Source organism: Rhamphochromis sp. 'chilingali', assembly GCF_963969265.1.
Source record: "Rhamphochromis sp. 'chilingali' genome assembly, chromosome: 12".
Taxonomy (NCBI): domain Eukaryota; kingdom Metazoa; phylum Chordata; class Actinopteri; order Cichliformes; family Cichlidae; genus Rhamphochromis; species Rhamphochromis sp. 'chilingali'.
Window position 1 is genome coordinate 6,474,705 of NC_137939.1, and position 24,159 is coordinate 6,498,863.

Sequence of the window (24,159 nt, forward strand, 5' to 3'; positions counted from 1 at the left end):
AGTTGCATCTGAGCAAAGCACTAGACTCTTGGAACAATGTCCTTTGGACAGATGAGGCCAAGGTGGAGATCTTTTGGAGAAAAACAACCACAGCATATCCGCACACGTCATACTAACGTCATACAGACAGTCATACAAACTGTAAAGCACGGTGATGGAAGAGTGATGATTGGGCTTGAACACCTTGCATCCACTGAGTTAACCATGAACTCCTCTGCATGCTAAAATGCTTTAGACACAAATGTGAGGTTGTCTATCTAAAACTTGGCTAAAATCTGGTCCTGTCCATTTCAGCCACATTGACATATAACCAGAAATAATTTTTCATGTACAAGGGAGTGACACTGAATCGGAAAAAGAATAAAAAAAACTAGATTCCTGCTTCTCTTTGCATCAGTAAACAAGAACTTGCAGACTACAGCCGGTATTTGCTAAACAGTCTGACAGGAGTTGTGCCTATTTACAAAATCTTACATTATTAAAGCTCTAAACTCAATAAACAACCACATAATATATTTGTTCAAGGCTTATAACTGTGTTAAAGATCATAAAACAGCAACAGTGCTGATAACCGCGTGGCATTGATCTCTATTTTATCATCTCAAGGCAATCTGCCATTGGTTATATTGACACGTGAATCACAGAAAGCCTGAACAGTACCAGAAACATGGCCTTTACACTGTTCTGGACGGTGTCTGAGCAGATTAATATAGTTTGTGAAAAGGCTTCATATCTGAGTGATTAAAAGTCTATAAAAAATGAAGAAAAAAGGGGAAAAAAGTAATTTAGATGGATGTTGTTTGAAAAGGCACCACGTTTTGGTGATTAAAAATCTGTAAAACTAAAGAAAAAGGAGGGAAAAAAACTAATTTAGATGGATGTTGTGGATATTATCTATACCCACAGGAAATCCACTGCAGTTTCAGTAGTCATGAACCACGCAACCTCCCAAACAGCTCAACACAACCCACCTAATTAACAAGTTTAGAAATCAGACTAGAATAGCCTTCATTTCTTCACGTAAGCATGATAGAAAAGGGCGGCTGTCAAACGGCATTGGGATGCATAGTACAACCAGTGCACTCCTTCCTGCCTGTCCTCCTACCCCTCCTTCCTCCTTCCCTGTTCACTCACCTCCTCTCCCGGAAAAGCTGGTGACAGAAGCTGTCACTTCGCACACAGCCCTCTGCTTGAAACAATCAGCAACAGGAAGTCTGCCACTGCGACCTACTTTGGTCTCTGTGTTATTTTTGAAACACTATAATAAAATTACACCTGAAAGAATTTTGTCTTTCTAAATTAGTTGTGAGAGCAGAAATCCTGCTGATGTGACACAGGAAGGACAAAGGCTGGGAAAACTGGGATGATCTCTTACTGTTGTAGAGTATTTCTGCTGTTTATCTCTTGAAAAAAAGATAAAATAGTAGCACCATAATCACCGACCTGCTTTGTAAAATCCTATCTGTGAATATTAGAAGGTGTTTTGGCATCAGATAAGCATCGAATACATTAGTCTTCTGCTCATTCTTCTGCAATTCCCACTACAGTCTTCATCAAAGACCCTGTAAACACTTGGTTTTAAAATGTGTCTTGTGTGATCTGATCATGGCTGGACACCTGAGACACACTGCTGTTTGCACCTGTGTCTGTCATGTGTCTCTAAGGTGTTCAGCTGATCACTTTGGCAGTCAAGTGGCAGAACGGCTTAACAAAGACAAGGAAAGAAAAAAATGTTTCAAGAACTAATAAACATGCGTGTTCCTTTTCAACTGGTTAGATAGCGAGGATCAAGTCATGTCTAACTTGAAAAATGGTCAAATACAAGACTAAAAAGGACCATTAAGTGCTGCTTTGATGACAGAGTAAAAACACGTATTTGCTCCCTTCCTGATTTCTCAGCTTTTTGCACATTTGTCACATTTAAAAGTTTCAGATTAGTGAACAAATCTTAGTATTAGACAAATAACCTGAGTAAATGTCATCTCTCCGCTGGACACCGAAGTTTGTGAATGTGGTAACTTGAGACCAAGGCAACATAGGATTTTTTAAATTGATACCACATATGCCGTCTACTAAAAAATCTCAAATGAGATTGAATCCTGGTGATCTTGATTTCAAGCTCTTAGGTCAACCTTTTCTGAAAATGTGGTTTACACACATACATATACCATAGACATAGACATTTTTCTGATTGAACTTTTTGGAGAGTGACAGTACTAATGAGGTTCTGCTAGTCAATTGCAAAGTCATTATATTTCCTGAGGCTCCTCCACAATAAAAAAAGAATCCAACCAGCAGATATGGGATCTGATAACTTGTTCCAGTTCAGATCCGATTCCAAGTTGGTAAAATTCCCTGATTCGTGAAGTTTTGCACCAAGTGAATCCCTGACCAAATCTTTTATTCATATTCTCTGTTTATTTAGGCTTTCGTGCATCTTTGATGCTACAGCATCGGAAGAACAGACAGAGCCGTCTATCCATTTTTGTACTGCCTACCTAATTCAGGTTTATGGGGGCTGGACCCCATCTTAGCTATCACAAGGTGAGAGGCAGGGTACTTCCTGGACAGGTTGCCAGTCCATTGGAGGGCTAAAGCAGCAAAGTGAAATCGTTTTTTCAAGCAAATATATTTCTAACATGCTATGGTAAGAATTTATTGCATTTTTGCCACAGCTTGCACACAATCGTAAGCTTTCAGTGTGCAGCAGGAGCAGGTTTACATCAGCAATAGCTGAACTGGAATATGACAGAAAGCATCCGAGAATTAAGCCTTTTGTCAAGTTAGTGGTGCAGATCCATGTTGTTTGAGTAGGGGTGACTGTGTTGGGTTTGCTGCAGTCAGTCAGCTGCATCAGCGGCAGATGAAGTGCGTGTCTTGATGCAATAATTAAACCAGACTGATGTGAGCCTCTGGAAATGCAACACTAGATTAGTATAACCTGCAACTTGCTAAGGGCATCCAAGCAGTCTGTGTCTAAAATGACTCTAGACAAAATGATGTGGCAAAGCTGGGCCTGCTGGTTGGGATGATGAACTGCGTTTTTGAATATTTTTATTGTTTTGGAGCAGCTTGCTAGATCCCCAGAGACGGCAGAAACCCTGCTTCCACCTTGTCTGTGATGTTGTTGTTTTTTTTTGTGTGTGTATGTGTGTGTGAGTCACAAGTATGCAGACTCACTTAGGCCCTCTCCTTCTCTTTCCATCACACACAAGCAAGCAGGTTATGCTACATTCTGGAAACACACACACACACGTGTAGACACATTAACGCAGATGAACAGGTGCATGCATATCTGCTCACGTGCACAGGTACACCCACACACACACGCGCGCGCGCTTACATCCAGACGAACGAACCAACAAACGTTGAAATGCACACACCCACTCAGGCGCACACACTTGTGTACAAGCAGACGCTGCACAGCCGCGCATACCTCTCATCTTATAGATGACTTGTGTGAAGTACTTGAGTGAGGGAGTGAAGAGGGTGGGGAAAGAGTCCATCAAATGAAATGAATATGTATCAGATGGAGTTTGAAGTAGTGACTTGCATTCAGCCCTGCATACTCACCGAGCGGCTGTCACTCCGTCACCATCAGGATATAATGTGTCTCAATGATACTCAGAACCCAGGAGACTTTCACATCTAAGACACCTGTCCGTGTGCGCTTGTACCCTACACTCCCTCATCCAGCCGACTTCAGCTCTTTCTTTCTTTGTGCCTCTTGCTCTCTCCTTCCTCCCAGCTTCTACTCCTGTGCCTTACTTTCAAAACTTACATTTTACCCCCTCACTGTATGTGTTCAGCTGAAAGTTAATAAAAATCTCTTCTTTTCTTTATTTTCTCCCAATATCCTCTCCTGCACTGGCTTCTTTCCTTTTTCACTCTTTCTCTAGCTGTGGTTCTGATTGAATCAGAATCAGAATCAGAATACTTTATTGATCCCTGGGGGAAATTATTTTTTGTTACAGTGCTCCATTTTAAACCAACATTAAGACAAGACAGACAATACGCTAACTAAGAATAGTACAATATATACATATATATACATACATACATACATAAGTCACTTATAAATAAATATTTGGAAAAGAAACATGTGTAGTTGTAGCAGCAAACAGTGTGTTAAGTGGATGCGTTGTACAGGGAGATGGCCACAGGCAGGAATGATTTCCTGTGTCGTTCAGTGGTGCTTTTCGGTAATCTCAGTCTCTCACTGAACGAGCTCCTGTGACTGACCAACATGTCATGGAGTGGGTGGGAGGTGTTATCCAACATTGTCTTTATCTTGGACAGCATCCGCCTCTCCGACACCACCTTGAGGGAGTCCAGCTCCATCCCCACAACATTGCTGGCCTTCCGGATCAGTTTATTAAGTCTGTTGGCATCTGCGACCCTCAGCCTGCTCCCCCAGCATGCAACAGCATAGAGGATCGCACTGGCCACCACAGACTCATAGAAAATCCTCAGCATTTTCTGGCAGATGTTGAAGGACCTCAGTCGCCTCAAAAAATAGAGACGACTCTGGCCCTTCCTGTAAAGTGCTGTGGTGTTTTTAGCCCAGTCCAGTTTATTGTCAATGTGTACTCCAATGTGCCTCTGTACCTCTCCGACACAACAATGCATTCATTGTGAAGGGCATGGGAGTGACTCTCGTGAATACTGTTGTGTGGGATTGCATTTGTGTGTGCACATCAGACCGACTAAGCTCCCGCCATAGGTTAAAACCCTGGCCAGCAAATACCCTTGGCCCTTTGGCCTTTGACCTCAGCCTCCCAGCAGACAACAACAGATGAGCAGAGGTTTCTGTGGGACTTATACCTTGCTTATTAGAGCTTTCCCAGGCTTTGTACTACAGCCTGCTGAAGCACATTAATGAATGTATTTTCAACCAAAAATGTAAAGATCTACAGTTTTTCCCCAGGCCTCAGTGTCTCAGTATGCTGGATTTCATCCATTTTTTAAATGTCGTCTTGTAAACTTTTAGTGACTGTAATCAAACCCTCCCCAAACTGCAGACCTGATGGGGAATCATTTAGTTTAGTGTGCACATTAATGCTTCAGCTATAACTCACCTCAGTGTCTGTGCATAAAATGAAAAAGATTGTTACAGCAGGAAACCTGGGGAGCAGGAAAATATTAAAAAGTTTTGTTTCCACCTTTATGAAACATCTCTTCTCAGGAGCGTTCAATTCTGTTGAGCAAATGCCATCTAATGTTACCACTTTGCATTTAACTCTGCTGGCCTGACCCAAATCTTCCAAACCTACCACTTATGTAACTTTGCTCTTCTCTATGTGACCTGCTTCTCTGGCATGTCTACACAAACACACATTCACAAAAGCAGGAAGCTTCCCGCCTATGGCCAGAATATCTTCTGGGGCCTTTACCTTGCACTTTACCATATCTAGTCACACACCCACACATGCAGACAGGCTTTTTATCCTGTTAAGCATCTTTCTTTGATCATTTATCTCTTTCTACGGCTGATCCACACACATGCACAGCCTTATATCCCTCTCCTTTCTCCACCCGAAAGCATGTTTCCAAAACCTGACTTTTTGTCACACATCACATTATATCACATTGCATTTTGTCAAAAAGTCATCCATGCCTGTCAAGCCCGCCTTATATAACTACCCTCGTCAAGTCCAGGATGCTGCAGCCTACATTAGGCAGCGGCAACATCCATTAACCACATGTACACATAAACAGTAATTACAACATTATATACTGTGCACATGCAAACATCCACAAGTCTCTGTCATTATCTAATAATAGTGTGAAAGCCGTAAACTGCATTTAAAACATGGATGTAGCCACATGACGTCAAACAGCCAACAAAATAATCAGTATAGAGTATTATGCAATGGTCTGAGGAGATTTCTTTATGCTTTCATAACAGGCAACTTTTAAATTGTATCATTAGACACTTTGTTGCTAGAAGCCTGTTGCGAAAATACATGATCTGTTCCAATTTCTTTAGCTGAATATATGAAATAGATAACACAGTTTTACAGACATAAAATAGTATTTTTGCGCCAGCAAATGATTTCCGAAGAGGTGCTGTCTAAAAAGTTGGCATATCTGAGCATGGTGTGCAGTGCGTCGTTAAAAAAATTGAGGAAAGTGAAGAAAAGAAGAAGAAGTAGTAGGTCTCAAAAAAAAAGCCTGTCCGAGCAAATCCATCTGGAACTTCAGCTGATCCATCTACTGTTCATAGAAACCAAATTAAAGAAATGGTCTCAGTGGAAGGATGGCTGTCAAGAAGCCGTTCTAAAGGAAGGGAATCAGGGAGAACAGGCTGAGGTATGCCAAATTATACAAGAAATGGACTTAAAATGGGAAATTTTTGGCTTAAATCTTTGTCAGTGTGCACGCCTCCCAGTGTCTACTTCATTTATCTCCCTGACTATTCTATTTTCTTGAAAAACGTTTGCCTGTGAGATCCGAGTTGAAGAAAAAATATGGTCAAATATCAAATACTGATTTTCATGCTCGTTAGAGTTGTACAAACTCAGTTGCCTTATATATTGTATATCTATGTATGCTTGCACATGTTTTGCTACATTAGTTTCCCATTTTCCTAGTAAAATATAAAGAAATGAGGGGTGGCTTTTCACTGTACAGCGCCTGTAAATCTGGACCGGCAGAATTGCCAGGAAGCACTATATGAACAATAAAATAAAGACACTGAGGCACACTTTTGGGTTAGCATATTTACTGTAGACAAAAAAAATATTCCAGTCAAGTTTCATCATCTCTTTACTTTAAGAAGCGCAACCTCATAAATTTTTCCATGGGAATTGTTAGTCTTTGCAGTAAAGGAATCAAAAGAAAGAAAGTCTGTCATTTTTAAACACTCCCCAAACGCTGGTTTGGACTGACTCTTCCAGTGATGACAGGTGATCCTGGAAGCAGCAACAAAAACCTGCTAGTAAAAATCTTTTTAGAGGCTTTTTTTTTTTTTAATGTGGAGTCAGTAAGCGTCGTTAAGAAAAGTCTGTAATTGGTTTGTGTAGCAAATTACTGATATTTTTAATTAGTTATTTCCAGAAGGCGAGAAAAACAAGACCCATTTTCTTTAATAATATGTGTGTACATTTCATTTTAACATTTCTTTCAAAATTTCCTATCATCTTATTCTAAATATCTAGTTCCAGAGATCAATTGATATATGATTTTTAATGCTGATAATGACATTTGCTGATTTAAAGAAATTGGCCTATTGTTCGATATATCGGCCAATCATTTTGTTTTCTAAACAGACAATTGAAGCATGTATGGATTTCCCTAACATGTTATGTGTTTTTTATTTATCTTCTCTTATACATTCTACTTGACTTTTCTGTTACCAAAAAGGAAATTGCCCTCTGCTGGACTATGCAACACTCATATAATTGGAGTGGAGGGTGTTTCTCCCGTCCCTTCTTTGCTCTTTGAATTTTCGTTTATTGCACAGATACCAGTAGATTAATAGATCGATCCTTATATGGCTAATATTGGACAATAATGTCGGCCAGCTGAACAAACTTTCCGTGCTCTGTCTCGTTCTATCGGATTTTTTTCTCCGAATTTCCTCACAGCTTTAGAAACACCTCACAAAGCTTTCTCCATCACAACATGAAACGCATTACATGCTGATTGTGAGCACCTGTGTGAAGGCAGATGCTTTGCATGCATTCAGGTGTAGACACAATGCCAGTCTGGCGTGTTTGGAAGGTTTAACCAAAACCAATAGAGATCAGTATTGTTTGTCTTGCACTGTGATCTGCTTGCATTGATTAAAATTAGTCTGGAGCAGATTACTGTGGATGGAAAGAGGATTTTTAACTTTTAAGTAATGAGTTATAAAGCCCGGGCGCCTGCTGACTTCTTCATAATTCAGGGAGAAAGGCTAGTCTCTCTCTATATGCATATATTGTGTGGACAAGTAACTAAATCGTGGAGCCATATTGCATCTTGTGCATTCAACTTAATCAAAACTGTAGCCTGTACTCTCCAAGCGACTTCAGGGCTCCGTAGTAATTAGATAATTATTAAGTAACTCTCGTGTAGTTTGGATGGCAGAATTGTGCATTATAATATACTCACAGTAACTGGTAAGTTATGGAAAACATGCATCCACAGACATACTTATTATGCCTTTAGTTGGTCTGGACTGCTGCTTATGGAGAGAGCAAACACTGATTTACTGTGTTTACAGACATTTTTTTTTCTTCCGTTGAAATGGAGGTTGTCGATGTTGTGTATATAATTTTGTTCATGCCAAAGGTATGGGACTCAACCAGTAGTCTTATTCAGCGCCTGCATTTCACACAAACACGCAGGCACACACTCGCACGCTCTGTGATCCTTCAGCTACTGGGCGGGAATGGCATGGCCTCAGTCTGTAGCGAGCTATGTGGAGAAATCATATTTAGATTTTTTTTGTTATTCTTTCTTTTATCCAGGATCCCGTCAGGGAAAAGAAGCAGAATTTGTTTTATGTATCATTCGCCCTTTTGCATACGTGTGGGTGGCTAAGAGAGAGTGCGTGTGTGTGTGTGTGCGTGCGTGTGCATGGAGTTCATAACAGCCTATTAAATGTTTGAAATGAAATCTTCATACTATTCGATAAAGAAAAATTACCATACAGTGATGAAAAGGCTGATAAAATGAAGAAAGTAAAGAGTAAAACATATTGAGAAGTAAATAAAAGTTAGGGGAATTCATTCACTTGAAGTTAAACGAACCAGGACGAACCTTGCTAGGGGTTTGATGAGGTAAGTTTGGGTTTTCGATGTTGGAAAGGTGGTTCATTTACCTTGTTGCATCGCCACGGTAACTTCTGCTGAATACCTTACCTGCTGTGGAGCTGATTACGTTTGCGATCAACACATACTAACTCAGTGCCTCTCGACTTTTCCTGGAAAGCATCATCACCATTCCTGGAAGAGCTCGCGGACGTCGACGCACCAAAGTTTTCTCCCTAACGAGCTCAGCCATCTGCCGTGACAGGTTAGGGGTGAGAGGGAGACAGGACAAAAGAGACGCTGTGGAAGGGAAACAGAGATTAATAATAACTCATGGTTAAATGCATAGAGTGTGAAAAAAGGTGAGTGAAGAAGAAACTTTGCTAAGAGCAACATGGGAAGACCTCAGCAGCCTAGGCTTACTCCAGCGTAACTAAGGGAGGGTTCAGGGTCACCTGATCTGGCTCAAACTATAAAAAACAACATTTTTAAGACTAATCTTAAAACTAAAGAGGGTGTCTGTAAAGATGTTTAAATATTTTTAAATAGGCTTTATTAATATAGCGCTTTTCCCGTCTTTGTGACCACAGCAAGGAAAGTGCATATATAAATTCACATAGCATTTTTTTTATCACTACTGCTGCACAGACCTTTCCTATTATGCTCATATCACCTCTCAGACATTGTTGCTTTGTTACAGTGCTGGCATTCTTGTACTTGTGTGTTTAACCTCCTATATAATGCATTGCTTTTTGCTTTGTGAAGCATACCATTGTTCTTCCAGTAGCTCTGTCTTAGACCATATTTGTGTTATATGCTGAAAATAACCAATATATACATGTACACGGTATCTGAGCAATGTGGAGGGAAATGCATTACAAATGAGCTCATTAGAGTACTCTGGTTACTTTGTTGTCCAATCAGCCTCAAAAACTGTTACTTTTTCATATTAGCTATTTGTAACTGTTGCACCATATTTCCTATGTTTCTTTTGTTTCTACCTCCCAACAGCATGCACAGGTGCATTTGTACTAGTGTTCAGTATTCATTCTTAACTTGTGACATTGTTCCACTGAGACACAAGTGTAAGAGAAATGAAGATGTATCCTTGGCCGATAATGAATGTTTGTCAGCTGCGGCTTTACATCAAATATGTAGAAGCACACCTGCAAGTCAAGCACAGCTCAACAAGACTGGTGGGGGAGCCCACTGAGGAGGAGGAGTGCTGCACCAAAGGCTAGTTAGCTCAGCAAAGTTCAGCTAAGGCTGGAGCTCAATCTGCTCACTCTACCACCTGAGCCATAGCCACCAACATTACCTAACACTGAATATGAACTATTATATAATGTAATATAACTTTAATATAATGTCCATATCCAAATGATAGTTTGAATCATATAAAGATTAAATACTGACCTGCTGGTTGTTACCTTTACCATTTAACCTCAAATATATTTTGTTTAATGCCGCTAAGCAAATGTATCATCACCGTGAGTGCTGACAGCATACAGAAGTTAAGATTACGCCATAAGCACCACGTTGGTTTTGTATCACCGCTTAGAAGGTCATGTAGTCTAGTTTTATACACAAAATTTTTAATTCAGTTAAAAAATATATTTTGCTCATCTGTAATTACTGGGCACTCTAGAAAATAAGCAAAGCTTAGAGGATCACCACTCTCGCTCCTTTCCTTTCACCCTTCTCTCACATACAATCAGCACAGACACAAAAGAAAGAAGGGCATGAAATTAATTAAGCAATACAGTATAGTGCAAGTTTGCAAGCTTCAAACAGCACTGTACATGTCAGTCTTTAAATTCAGCATTTGGCTCATTTTATTCTATCTATTCTATCCTAATCCAACTGTATCCTCGCATGCTGATTGGTTTGGGCTACGGGCTGTTTTTGTTGATATGTGGATCATAACGCGCACATGGAAGAAAACTCCCGTGCTCCAAACCATCTGAAAAATATTACAGTAAATTCTCCATTTACTGAAAGGGGCCGACTTATCATTATTCCACACTGGAAGATTTTTTTAGTTAGCTAAATGACAGGAACAAATCCAGGGCTGTACAAAGGCTTTAAAAGCCACAGTGCAACCATGCGGGCCCAGCAACGGACACACATGCCCCAAAAGTGAAATTTGCCAGAGTGTACAAAGTCTGAAATAGATGGGGTTGTGCAGACATAGCAAGTAGTGCACAGATGTTCCAAAAATTGCTTGAGTCATAAAATATAGTGTGTGAATAAACAAATAACAGGTAGAGGTTAGCAAAGTTAGATGGGCTAGCTCCTGAAGTGACGGGACTCTGTGTTAATGATCTACCACCACCAACTGCAGGAAAGTTTTTGGAACAGATGGTTACCGTAGTGTGGTAGCTGGTGGCAGTCCTCCTTGCCTTTTTTCATCTCCCGACTGCCACATATTTCCTTGATGGACGGCCACAAGCAGCCAGTGACCCGCTAAGCAGAGAAGCCAAAACCTGCTCGAGCATTTCTTCTTCAGCAGAGATCGAGGGGAGGCAGAGGTGGACTAGGCTGTAATGGTATACTGGAGACAGAAAGCGAGAGAGAGAGAGAGAGAGAGAGAAGGTGTTTTTCTTTTTCTGTAAGAGAAACAAAGCTGCTGCTGAGCAGTACGAACCCGAGAGAAGGAGACGAGAAATTCCTCCCATCCCTCTGTCTTCTCTCCTCCTCCTCCCCAGTGGTATTAATTAGCAGCAGCAGATGAGTGGAGAACGGGAGCCTGCAGGGAGAACAGGTTCATGTCAGGTTAGCATAAGCTGTTGTGCCCCCCCCCGTTTCTCTCACTCTCTCTCTTTCTTTTCCTTTTCCTACCCTCACAACACACACACACAAATACACACATAAACAATAGGGATTGTTATAAATTTAAGAAATATGATCTTCTCGTCTTTATGGCTAAAACCGAACGTGTACAAAAATGTGAGTTTTCATTAAGCCCAGCTTAAACTCCTCCTCCTCCCTCCAGTTTTACTCTGAACACAGCCTCTTGACATATTCAAAAAAACAAATCCAACCCTGTAGCACATCAAACGCACAACCACTGACATTATCACCCACCTCACAGTCATGGCGAATCATTGCCCTAGCATCCCTCTGTCTCGCTCCCTATCTTCACTGAAATGCGCTCCAGCCTCCTGTTTTCAATCATCAGTTTCAGGAGCGTCTGGTACGCTTCGGCTTTAATCAATGGAGTCGTCTGCATCTGCACCCGCATTTCACTCTTGTCTAACCGTGACCCGTAGTGTCTGTTTTTATTCGACACGGTACGGAGTAGAAAGCAGAGGACTCCTTTTGAAGGCCTTCGCTAATGTCGAGACCGAGGTTCTGGAGCCAGAGCCGAGTGAAACCCAAGCTAAAGATAGTAAGACCAGATTCTAATCTGAGTGAAGAAAAACTTGTACTTTGGAAGGAGATGAAGGACATGGCAAGGTCCCATAATGGTTTTGCATTGGTTTCCAACAGTCTTGACAAAGGCTGGAAAAAGATAAAAGCTTCTGTTGCAGTGGACACTAATGAATAAAGCTGGCTGATAAATGGTGTTTCATCCTTAATGCAAAGCCAACATACAGCAGATATTTCACTAAAGATGCTGCATAACGCAGCAGACATTTATCCTTGTTCAATAAGAGCATGTTTAAAAAGCATACGTTTTATTTCTCTGTTTATCTATCTGTGCATATTGATGCGTCTTCGTGTGGGTATATGTAAAAGAAAAAGAAAGAAAAATAATAGGAACTGTGGAGCAAATGTGTAACCGTCATTACTATTAATGTTATCACACAATTCAGACTTTTCTCATATTCTCCAGTCCTTACTGTAGAATGAAAGCAGATTCAGAAAGTAACTGTAATATAGTCAGCATATTACAGTTTGCTTATTTAAAGAAAACGTGTAAAAGTGATGCCACTTTGTTACTACTTCATAATATTCTCTTCTTTTTCTCTTCTTTTCTTCCTTTTTTTCTTTCCCTCTGCAGAATTCTATACGACACAACTTGTCCTTGAACAAGTGTTTTCTCAAAGTGCCTCGCTCCAAAGACGACCCTGGAAAAGTAAGTATTTTCTCAACCTTATTGTGCGACTTAAAAAAAAGAAAGCTGGGCGGCGCACGGCGAAAATGTCGAGTGGGTTTCAGCAGGCTTTGCAAGTACGTGGCGACTTTTGACGTGTTTAGTAGCACTCGTGCCGCATGTGTGAACACACTTGTGCTTAAGTGCTCACTTGCTCTGCTTCTTTGTCACACACACACACAGTGTCTGCGGTTAAAAGCAATTTGTAACTCCATAACCGGCTGTGCTGAATGCCTAATGCTGCTTTCTCTGTTTTCTGTGGCTCCTACGATATTGATTCTGCCAAGTAATAATGTGGTACAGGGAGTAATGAATAATAAGTATATGTAGGTACTCTCCCTCAGATGCAAGGCCTTCCATGCATCTGTTATGCTTTATTAGAACTGCTTCTCTCTGTATCTCGCAGACACAATCAGAGGAAGCTTTAGATATGTTTCACTCCTGCTGCTGCTGCTGTGGTTAGGAAGCAGCGTTGCCACGGCCACTTCAGCAACTCCAGTTTGATAACAACAATTTGTCAAGTGCTTGGTTGTGCTGAGATCGAAGGACATGCTCAGATGGGGAAAGTGTATAATTGCAGCTGATCACTGAACCCTGTCCTTATGCCATATTTTTAATACAAGCTCAAACTCGTCACAAGGTTAATGTTAGAGGCGATCCGCCACTTTTACACAAAACTGAGGAGCCAAACTTTTCAATGAGCTCTTAAAAACTCTGCTCGTTTTGTTTAGGGGGGTACGGTTGAGGTGGGGTTGGGGGAGCGGAGAGTTTCTCCCGGCTGCGGGGATTTTGGAGCCATTGAAAAATGAATTAGGGGGAAGAAGGTTTAAATAATTCAAACAAAATCCTTGGGCTTGAGTGGAGGCCTATAGTCTGCAAAGACACAAAGAGAGGGCCCCCCCCCGATTAGCCTGACTTGGACCTGACCAGCACCTTAATTCACACCGTGGATCGAAGTGGTCGATACCTCGGCGTAGTGGTGGTGGGGTGGGAGGTCAGCTGTGTGCGTGTGTGTGTGTGGAGAAGCTGAATGTACATGCTCTGTTTGAAGCCACAGAGAGAGAGGAGAAGCTAAATCATGCATGTGCTAACGTTAATTGGCTGTGTACTGTTCAGTGATGTGGGACTGAGAGACAGGGGGAGGAGAAGAGGAAAGAATATGAGAGGTGGGGGGGAGATAGATGTTGAGAGTTGAGCTGTGTGCATGTGTGGCCTAGATGAACCTCCTGAATTCAGTCTGCAGCTTTGGACCTCCTTGGGAGGGAAGAGGCAAAATGAAAGGCTGGAAAAAAAAATTATACCGGAAGGAAATCTAGGAGCTAAAAGCAATTGATTTCCTCTTCTCTTATTGTATCTGTTTATTTTGGAGACTGCTGTGTTTTAACATTATGTATCAAAAGGATTTCGGTGGATTTTCTGGGGAAAGGATGCAGAAACGTGCACCACTGGAGAACTAAACCTAGAGAAAACTAATTTGATACTGGAAGAATAACAGATAAGTTGATGCTTTTGGATACTGTGGATGCGGCCATCTCACAGCACTTACTTTTTATTTAGTGACACTTACTGCCAGCCTTATTTTGTAGAAGTAATAAAGAAGAAGCAACTAATAGATTCAGAGAAATAAATCCTGATTTATTTTGTAAGACATTGTGTTTTTGAAATCTAACATAATCTAAAACAGTTTGGGGAAAAAATAGGTGTAAATAGTGGCGAGTGGATCATATTTAATCCATGAGTTTTTGAGACTTCTCTATCATCAGTGTGATGTTTTATTAAGACTAACCCCCTTAAATGTTTTGTTTGTAAGATTAACTGTGAGCAGTAAATTTCAGTTTAAAAAAATTATAATTTTCTTGAAAATATTTCATGGTTTAGACTTTACAGAGTTAATTATCAGAACAATATAAAGATTTCAAATTCATAATAAAATATCTTGGCCTGCAGCAGCAGTTCAAATGTTTTTGAGCCAAAATCTTAAAACTAGAGTTCACTTTGGTTTGAACATCAAACACTTGTTGGCTAGGTTGTTAGTCTAAAGCAGGGGGACTCCAGGCCTCAGGAGCCTGTGTCCTGCAGGATTTAAATGTGTCCTTGATCCAACACAGCTGATTTAAATGGCTAAATTACCTGCTCAACATGTCTTGAAGTTCTCCAGAGGCCTGGTGATGAACTAGTCATTTGATTCAGGTGTGTTGACCCAAGGTGATATCTAAAGCCTGCAGGAAAAGTTCTAAAAAGTTGCTTAAACAATAAAAAGTGTATTAACCAGTCATATTTACCAAGATTTAAAACTGATTTTGTAGCCACATCTGTGAAATTGTAGGTATTTTTCAATATTTGGCTTATTGATGGAGGGGTTTGCTCTATGATCAGTAATTCAGCATAATTAGGTAGAGCTGTTCGATATAACGATATATCGGATAACAATATAAAAACGTCTATCGTTTCATTTTACGCTATCGTTTGTTTCGTGGTGTCGCAAAATAAGCTGTTTAGGGCAATATTTTTTCATCGCTTTGATGGTCACTGTAGTGGCTATATTAATTTCTTTAAGTTCTCTCTTTCTCTTATGTTTTATATAACCACACTACAGACGGACAAGCGCCTGTTTTTATGCGTTGTGGTTAGCAACAACGACGGTAACAACATTGCGTGTTCGCTTGTTTATGTTCCACATAAACCTTTCACAATAAAGCTCAATATCCTGTTGAGACTTTTCAAAATAAACTGAATCACGTGAAAGAGCAGATTATTTAGGGATGAGAAGTAAAAAAGAGCCGCCAGGTGCTAAAAAATAAACCTTAGACTCAAACATTAGAACAGGCTTTTCCCCGCAGCACGCCGTGTAATAAATACTCACAGAGAAAACGGCGGCCTTTACAACTTATGTCTAAAAATGTATGGTTTCATGCATTGGTTAAAACACTCGATTCCAGGTACATGACGCCCAGCTGGAAACACTTCCCGCATGACGAGCTGCCCGAGATTCACAGAATTTACAGAAAATGTTACATTTTTGTGATTTATATCGTTATCGGATGATAGAATTCTTATATTGGGATATGAGATTTTGGTCATATCGCACAGCCCTATAATTAGGGCTATATTTGTTGCTGCTTGTACTGACTACATAACTTATGATGGGATGTTTATGTATAAATTAATCACTAATGTTATTTTCTCTGTAAGCCGGATTCTCAGCTATCCCATTCTGTTTTATAAGCATGTAGAATATAGCATTAATATAATACTTTTGGCCACTAGTATATGATCAAAAGCATTGGTCTGGATCTCTTAATCCTTCAGTTGAAGAGGTTTCACTTTCTTTGCCACTGGTGCATAAAATCAAGCACCTAGCCATGTAGTCTGCATTTAAAAGCCTTTGTGAATGAAGAATGCTGTTCTAAAAAAGCTCACAGAATTCAAGTGTGGTACTGTGATAGCTACCACCATTGCAAGAAGTCAGTTTCAATTGACTGCCTCCTAGATATTCTACCACTAACTGTAACTGGTGTTGAAGAATTTAGGAACTACAGGAAGTGGCAGACCATGTAAGGTTACAGAGTGCTGCCAATCCATTCTATTTATATAGCACAAAATCATAACAACAGCAGCCTGAAGGTGCTTTATATTGTATAAGGTAAAGACTCTTTACTAATCCAAAGAAAACCCCAGTAATTAGATGACCCCTTATGACAGGGGTGTCCAACTCCAGGCCTCAAGGGCCGGTGTCCTGCAGGTTTTACATATCACCCTGGGTCAACACACCTGAATCAAATGATTAGTCCATTGAAGGGCGATCGTGGCTCAAGAGTTGGGAGTTCGCCTTGTAATCGGAAGGTTGCCGGTTCGGTCATTGTGTCCTTGGGCAAGACACTTCACCCATTGCCTACTGGTGGTGGTCAGAGGCGCCAGTGTCCAGCAGCCTCGCCTCTGTCAGTGCGCCCCAGGGTGGCTGTGGCTACAATGCCAGCTTGCCATCACCAGTGTGTGAATGTGTGTGTGTGGTAATTTAGCCATTTAAATCAGCTGTGTTGGATCAAGGACACATCTAAAACCTGGATGTGTCCTTGATCCAACACAGCTTGGACACCCCTGCCTTATGAGCAAGCACTTTGGCAACAGTGGGAAGGGAAAACTCACCGAAAAAACCCAAACTCAGGGAGGGGCACTCAAGACAAAGTTTGAAGCTTTGGACAAACCTACAAAGCAACCAAACCACTGGAGAAAAACACACCAAAAAAAACCTTCCATCAAATATGTTTCTAATGTTTGTTTTACTGATGTTAATATTCAGGGTTCCTACTGGGCCATAGACACCAATCCTAAAGAAGACACGGTACCCAGCAGGCCAAAGAAGAGACCACGCTCTGGAGAACGAGTAAGTACACAAGTAGTTTGTATAATCCTGTTTTACCCACAAAAGGCTGATGGGGTATTGTTGTCACTCTGCCAGACAGATGGGTGGGTGGTCGGCGTGCAGCTTTGTAAATGTAATACTTTGAGAATGAGGTGACAGAATTTGGAAATTGATGCTTTAGGTGCATCTGCTAAAAGTCTCAGTGACATCTAGATCAAGATCAGAAATAAAGTTTTCTGGAAATCTTGTGAAGACAATAAATCGCTAAAGATTTTTCAAATCATACCATAGGTGCATCTACTAGGAGGCTGAGGGAACAGCTGGATGCCAGTGTTTCTGTTGTTGTTGTTTCGCTTGTTGTTTTAAAAGTCGTACGAAATGACTTCTCTAAGGATTTATTTCATTCCATATTCTCAAACCTGTGACCCCTTTAAGGTGCTAATATCAAAGTTAGACATCATCAGAGGAGAAGAAAAATGGGATTTTGCTGATGATTCGAGCATTGTTGTAAAATGTCTGAAAAGAGAATTATATGAACAGGAAAAACAAGGCATTTGAAAAAGCTTCCCAATACAAATGAGGTGCTACAGAAATGTGTGAACAGGTTTGCAGTCTTTCTCCTGTTCCCATGTTATAATGATGCATGGACAGACTAGCAGTCCAATAATGTACCTTTAAACCTCCCCTGAAAGATGAGTGTAAGAGCCCTCAGCGGTACTAGTAGCTCTGTGAGAATTGACGTCTCTTTAGCTTGTTAGGAAGCTAACATTAGCTTATTTGCACAAAAAAGCATGTCAGTGTTGGCTGTCAGGTATCGTGTGGACCACGTGATAGGAGATTACCAAATGTCAAATACAGCCATATTGTGCCAGACCATCAAGTTCTACTTCAGATATTTCTCTCAAAACCACATCTCACTCAAAGGCCAGGGGATCATCGCAGGCAGCAGGCTTCAACATCTGGTGACCATAAATCACTGCACAGTACCTCAGAGACCAAAAGATGTGGATTATCTTGTCATCGCTTGCTTTACCTCCTCCTAAATGCAGCCCAAAGTATCTTTTTACCCTTCAAGTCAATTTTCTTCTTTCTGCTGCTCATAACTACAGTGATTGTGCGCTGTGCTCGAACGCCTCGTGTCTACTCACAGATGGAGAGCTGAAGCTGCTGAGTGGACACGGTGTAACACCTTGTCTACACAAGAGGCACAGCATGAGCAGCATATTCGATGCCGCAGCAATGTAGGAAAAAACACACTTTCTTTTGTGTAATTATTACATTTTAAAGCCACAAAGTACCAAACTTTATCCGCTTTTTGTTTTGTTTTTTTCCTCTGTGGGTTATTCTTGCTGTGCACTGCTCGATTGTTATTGACGAACTTATTACTGCGCTCTAGCGCAGGAGAATGCCCGATCACCGGCGCGCGTGCCTTCTTTGTAACAGAACCAGAACCTATGGTTGCAATTAAACAACTTTTTGATATTCATCCTCATATTCATCCAGGTTAATCCCACAGGCTTTGGGGTTAGCAATTTTGAAGATGCCATAAAAGCAGCAGGAACAAGCTACCAGATAGATGTGAGAATACAGAAGCAGGAATGAAAATTGGTTTTGGGAAATTGATTGACAGCAGCTGAGGCTATAAATATATGTAACCCTGCATCAACTTGGCAGAATGCGGCTGGTGTGCAGTCATTAACCTGGGGATGTGAATACAAAAGCAGTGCGGAGTGAGCTCCATCGTGTATTTCAAGTCTGCTTTCACCACTGTCTGCCATCATCTCTCTGTTTTTTGTTTTTTTCCTGACTCTGACTACAGTATGGCGTGCATTTCGATGTCTGTTTTCTTAGCGGCTGATTAGCACGCTCATAAACTAGTGTCGGCGGTTAATGGCCAAAATTTTAATACGGTTCAGATTCAGTATTCAGCACATTAAACAGATTGAATTCCTCTCTGATTATTACCTCAGCGGCTTAAATGAACTGTGCTCCCCTGGCAAAGGGATGCGTACTAAAACTGCTGCCGTATGACACAAAGACTTGTAGTCAGTCACAAACGAATACAAAATAAAACATTTAAATGGCTTCAGTTCAGTGATATGAGATCTGGTGACATGCAATATCATTACTAGGCTCTGGATAACATGGCATTACTTCTCCCCGAAGCCAGAATGAGGCCACCAATTAGTGTAATCAGTTGGTGTAGTGGACCAAGCAGAAGATCTCCCAAAGTCTATTTCACAGGGGTGAGGTGTACCTCCAGTGTGCAGGTATATATTGTATTAAGCAGATGATCCTCTGAATGTTGCATTAAAGAAAATACGCGTCTTTTATCACGATCATCCGCCTCCCTTTCTCATCCAGCCAGTCTCTGACTGTTGGCGCATCTTGATCATTATCTTTCGCTTCGTCCGTCTGCATTTCTGCTTTAGCCATCTTCCTCTCTGGGGAACTCTGACAGGCGCAGCGCGACAAAGTGCACAATCACTGTAAGGTGTCGCTCATTGGAGAACGAATCGAGGCAAAAGAGACGGAAAGGGTTGGGGAGGTACAAGAGAGGGGAAGAGCAGAAAGGAGGCGTGAAAGGAAGGTTGCGGAAAGCAGGAAAAAGACATCAAGGTAGCGAGAAGAAACAGTCAAGTTTAAGGGAAGGAAAAAGAGGTAAGAGGAGTAAGTGGGAGAGGAGGGAGGAGGGAAAGTGTTCTAGGCTTGTGTTCCAGTTAATTACCACAGAAGGCCCCGGGGCTGCCGTTAGACATATTTTCTTCACCAACGATTTATTTTTTTTTTATTACAAACATTAATTAATTCAGAGCCTTGTCATCTCGTCTTACATGGATGGGCCCTTTGACCCCTTTTCTTACGCCTCACTTGCACTGCTGGCAGACACACTGTGGGCTGTCACATGGGCTAAGGAGAAACAGGGAGGTTTTAAGTGCTAAGATTTATGGCGGCATTACCATCTGAAAAAAAGAAAAAGAAAGAAAGGTGGGCTAAATACATCTTGTGTGTTAACTGGGATTTTGTTGCACCTCGGTTACACAGTCAAATATTTTAAGTTGGCAGGAAGGGCTAAACGTCAACCGCATAAATGCATTATATAAATGTGTAGACAGGCAAGTGTACACGTAGTTTAGTACCTGTGTCTCCAGTGCCCTTAAGCATAATCACTCTCTTTCATTTCTGGTAGATGCTTCTCTGTTTGCCTGTCTGTCTGTCTGCCCGTCTGTCACCACTCAATTATCTCCCTGCCTATTCTTCTATTCTGCTCTTCCTCCACAAGCCTTCCTCCTGCCTCTCTTCACCTCTCTCTTGTCTTCTTTTTAAGTGCCTCCACCAGGGAACCGACAACCCGTTTAGCTGGGAGTTTATCATAAATTAAAGATTGCATTGTTACCAACCAATCCTCTTACTGTAAGCAGTTTGGGAAGGCAGGCAAGCTGTCTTGAACCCTGAAAGGAGTCAGACAAGGAGAAAAAAACATCTTCCCCGGGTTTCTTTTTTTGTTGTTGTTGTTTTTTTCTCTCTCTCTCTCTCTCTCTCTCTCTCTCCTTTTTTTTCTTCTTCATTTGGCAGGCATCAATTTAGCCCCTCATCGATCTTTGAATAGTTCCTCACGTCCTCACACTCAGTTAACCCTACTTTAGCGCTTTGTGAGGACAGCAGCAGAAAATGAACTGCTGCTGAATGCATTATAGGTACGTGAATAATGCATGAGGATGGCTTGATTCATCTTATCAAGTGCAAGTGATGTGTCCACTTTCCAGGCTGTTTAAGTGTCCCGCAATTTAAATGAAGCGCGCCTCGATTAGTTCACACAGTGTGAGCCTGGGGCGTGATGGTGATTCAGGAGGCTCAGTGAAGAATCATGAACTTGCAGCACACTTAGATTTCTCATAACCTTTGTCACATTTCATTTCCGTCCTCGTTTTCAAACTCCTCTGGACATTTTCAATCAGCGGAGAGCATCCACGAATGATTTCTGCATAATAACTAGAAGGCGAGACTCTACTGTTTAAAAAAAATATTAGTGCACCCCTTTATACTAATATTTAAAACGATCTTGAAAATGCGTACATTTGGAAATGGTGCTTTCGCGCCGCAGTGTGGACTGCAAAAATGCCAACTTTCTAAAACGATGACGCATGTTAGTCATATGATGCAGTCATGTGACCAATTAAACTAAGAAAGCGGAGGGCATTATACAAACAATTGTTTTGTTTGCTCTCAGTTTGGACAGCCCTATTAAAGATTAATATCAGTCTGTACATGCTCCAGATAGCTTTTCTTCACATTCTTTAACTCTCACTCGCTTTTGCAACTTTGTACTTTTGTGTTACTCGCAGCATCAACTCCACCTCATTGTTAGTCCATTTAAAAAACTCGGTGCTTTTCCTCAACCCTTTGCCGCGACGTTTCAAAGAGCCGGAAAGTAAATAAACAGCAGACAGAAATGAGGCAGGTCGAATCTTCTTGCGTTTCACACATGCGCAGTGCTGGAACATAAGCGTTTTCGGCCGTTTCCCCAATGAAAACGCAGTTTTCAAATCCATCCGGGCTAGTGTGGACGTAGCCTTACTTACACGTTTAATCAAGATGTAAGTAAGAGTAATCTTTAATAAGGCAAAAACAGAGTTTGTACAATTGTACAGTTTTGTATGACCACCTTTATTCTTCAACACAGTCTAAAGTCTCTTAGACAAGCTTTCTTATAGTTTCTTTAAGTAGTCTTCAGGAACAATTGAAGACTAGACAAGATCCCCAACACCACTGGCTGAAAGGCAAACCTGAACCTTGACAGAGCCTCCACAGTGCTTTACAGGTGACTCTTTTACCTGTTGTATCTGTCTGCTGACCTCCTTCTATTTGGATCCATCACCTGTTGTCATCAGTTTCCCTCCTTTAACCTAAAGAAAACCTAACCTGTTGCTGGGATCAGACTGGTATTCTGCAATGTTTTTTCAACATCTGTATCTCCCGTAACTCCTGAACTATTTGCTCAATTGAAAGAATTCCAGCATTTCCTAAAAGCAGCATTTTGCATTGATATTAGAGTCATTACGGTAATCACAGGCACGATGTCGCAGCAGCCCAGCGAAGACGAAGATTGGTTGAGAAAGGAGAGAGACGCTAATATCACTGAAAAAGCATAGAGTTGCTGCTTTCAGATGAACAGCTTTATATCCAGTTTCCTCAGTTTTGTAATTGCACGACATACCATGCCAAGATTTCAGCTAATAGCTCTTTGGGAATCACCTTGTTGGTGAAAAAAATATTATTTTATGCCTTTTTTGTGTTTAAGTGATTCATTGGTCAGTGAGTGAAAAAGCAGCCAGTGGCCAAAGAAAGAAACTTTGAAATACCTTCAGAAAGCTTAGAGAACTGTTGTTTAAGACCACTTTAAAAAATGACAAAAAGCTCAAAGCCTTTGCTCAGTACTGTACCTGCCACAACACAGTGTAACGTGTGGTGAACCTGAAAGGGGTACAACCTGCATCTTTAGTGTTAAAGAATGCTTCACATATCTCCACCTTAAAAAGTTGCTTTCCTCCTGCAGTTTTCCATTCTCTGTTATAACCCCCTTTCAAAAGATGAACACAGGCTAGAGATAAGCCAGGGCTGACTTTTGGCTTCATAGGGAATTCAAACCCATTGCACCAACGCTGGACGTTTTTCTGTTTTTTTTTTTTTGTTTGTTTGTTTTTTTGCTCTTAAGACTACTTACCTTTTCTGGTCAGAAAATGCACGATTAGCCAAAGTCTCTTGTGGGTGCAAGATTTTCTAAAGCTTAATAAAGAGTATTTGCAGAAATTCCCTTCACTTACAATGCTGCAAGGTTGATGTAGCTTTCTTTTTTTGCCCGGTGACACCAAAAACATGTTGCCCACCACACCTTAAAATTCCCCAGCCAACCAACAAGGTTCACTGACATTGCTGCTTTTATTTTATATTCCTAGCCTTTTATTCTATAGCACAATTATAATAGAATAGAATACGATGAATTAGGTGTATTCAAACTTTATGCAGGGGGATATCAGGCAATCAGTGATGTATTTGCTGCACAGTGGTTTTTATGTCTTGTAATAGTCGCCACATTAAAGTCTTAAGGAAACATGAAAAGCAGGGTTTGCTACGTTACTGTTTTTAGCCCGTTTCCTGTAAATGTGATCAATCTCCCCAGAGTGTACTAAATCACTGATTTGAATCAGTTTACTGGGCTTATTGTGGAAGTTATAGCCAAATCAATAAAAACAGCTGGAATCTGGCCACAGATGAGAGGGAATCACTGTAGAATAAATGCGGAGACTTCAGAAAAGACATCATACGCATCACGGATTTTATAAAAAGACCTTGTGAGGTTTGTGCAAGTTTACGCAGGTCAGTTTGTGCTCGTTCACTTTTAGTGCCTGAAGCCACTGTTTATCCTGCCTTTTTTCCTTCATTAGGAAGCATTATTAGTTCAGTCAGAAACGAGTATTCTAGGCAATTCCACAACAGACTTTTTGGCTTGTCATTGTAAGAAAAACCCCAAAACATTATTAATAAAATAATAATGTTTAGTTGCCTTCACGTGGGTCGTGTTATCAGGATACTGAACCCAAATCCGCACTTATGAACATTTTCTATGCCCAGATTTTTCTCACACTGTCTCCTGTTCCTGCAGGCATCGACCCCTTACAGCCTGGAGTCCGAGTCTCTGAGGATGGACTGCATCATGTCAGGAGGGGCATCTCCCACTCTGGCCATCAATGCTGTGACCAACAAGGTAGGGCACCAGCTGTTCATAAGCTGTTTCAATACAAAACAGCGCAACAGCGCAGGCATACAAAGTTTATGTGACCGGACGCGTGGCTTCCATCCTCAGTTAGATACAGACAGAGGTTGGTTCGGCATTTGGCGACTCTCCTTTTAGAAAGAGCTTTTCTTCCATTTTGGCAAATTCAACAAATTCAAATAGG

General features: G+C 41.1%; 1 protein-coding gene across 7 annotated transcripts in view; it reads left to right on the forward strand.

Moving 5' to 3' along the window:
* LOC308407144 (forkhead box protein J3-like) overlaps window positions 1–24,159 on the forward strand; it is a 75,102-nt gene that overhangs the window by 25,197 nt on the left and 25,746 nt on the right. For all 7 annotated transcript variants that reach the window (XM_080898632.1, XM_080898630.1, XM_080898633.1 and 4 more), the window contains 3 exons: window positions 12,745–12,819; window positions 17,138–17,221; window positions 23,865–23,966. In XM_080898632.1, coding sequence (XP_080754758.1) covers window positions 12,745–12,819; window positions 17,138–17,221; window positions 23,865–23,966 — 261 coding nt within the window. The remainder of the gene's footprint in view (window positions 1–12,744; window positions 12,820–17,137; window positions 17,222–23,864; window positions 23,967–24,159) is intronic.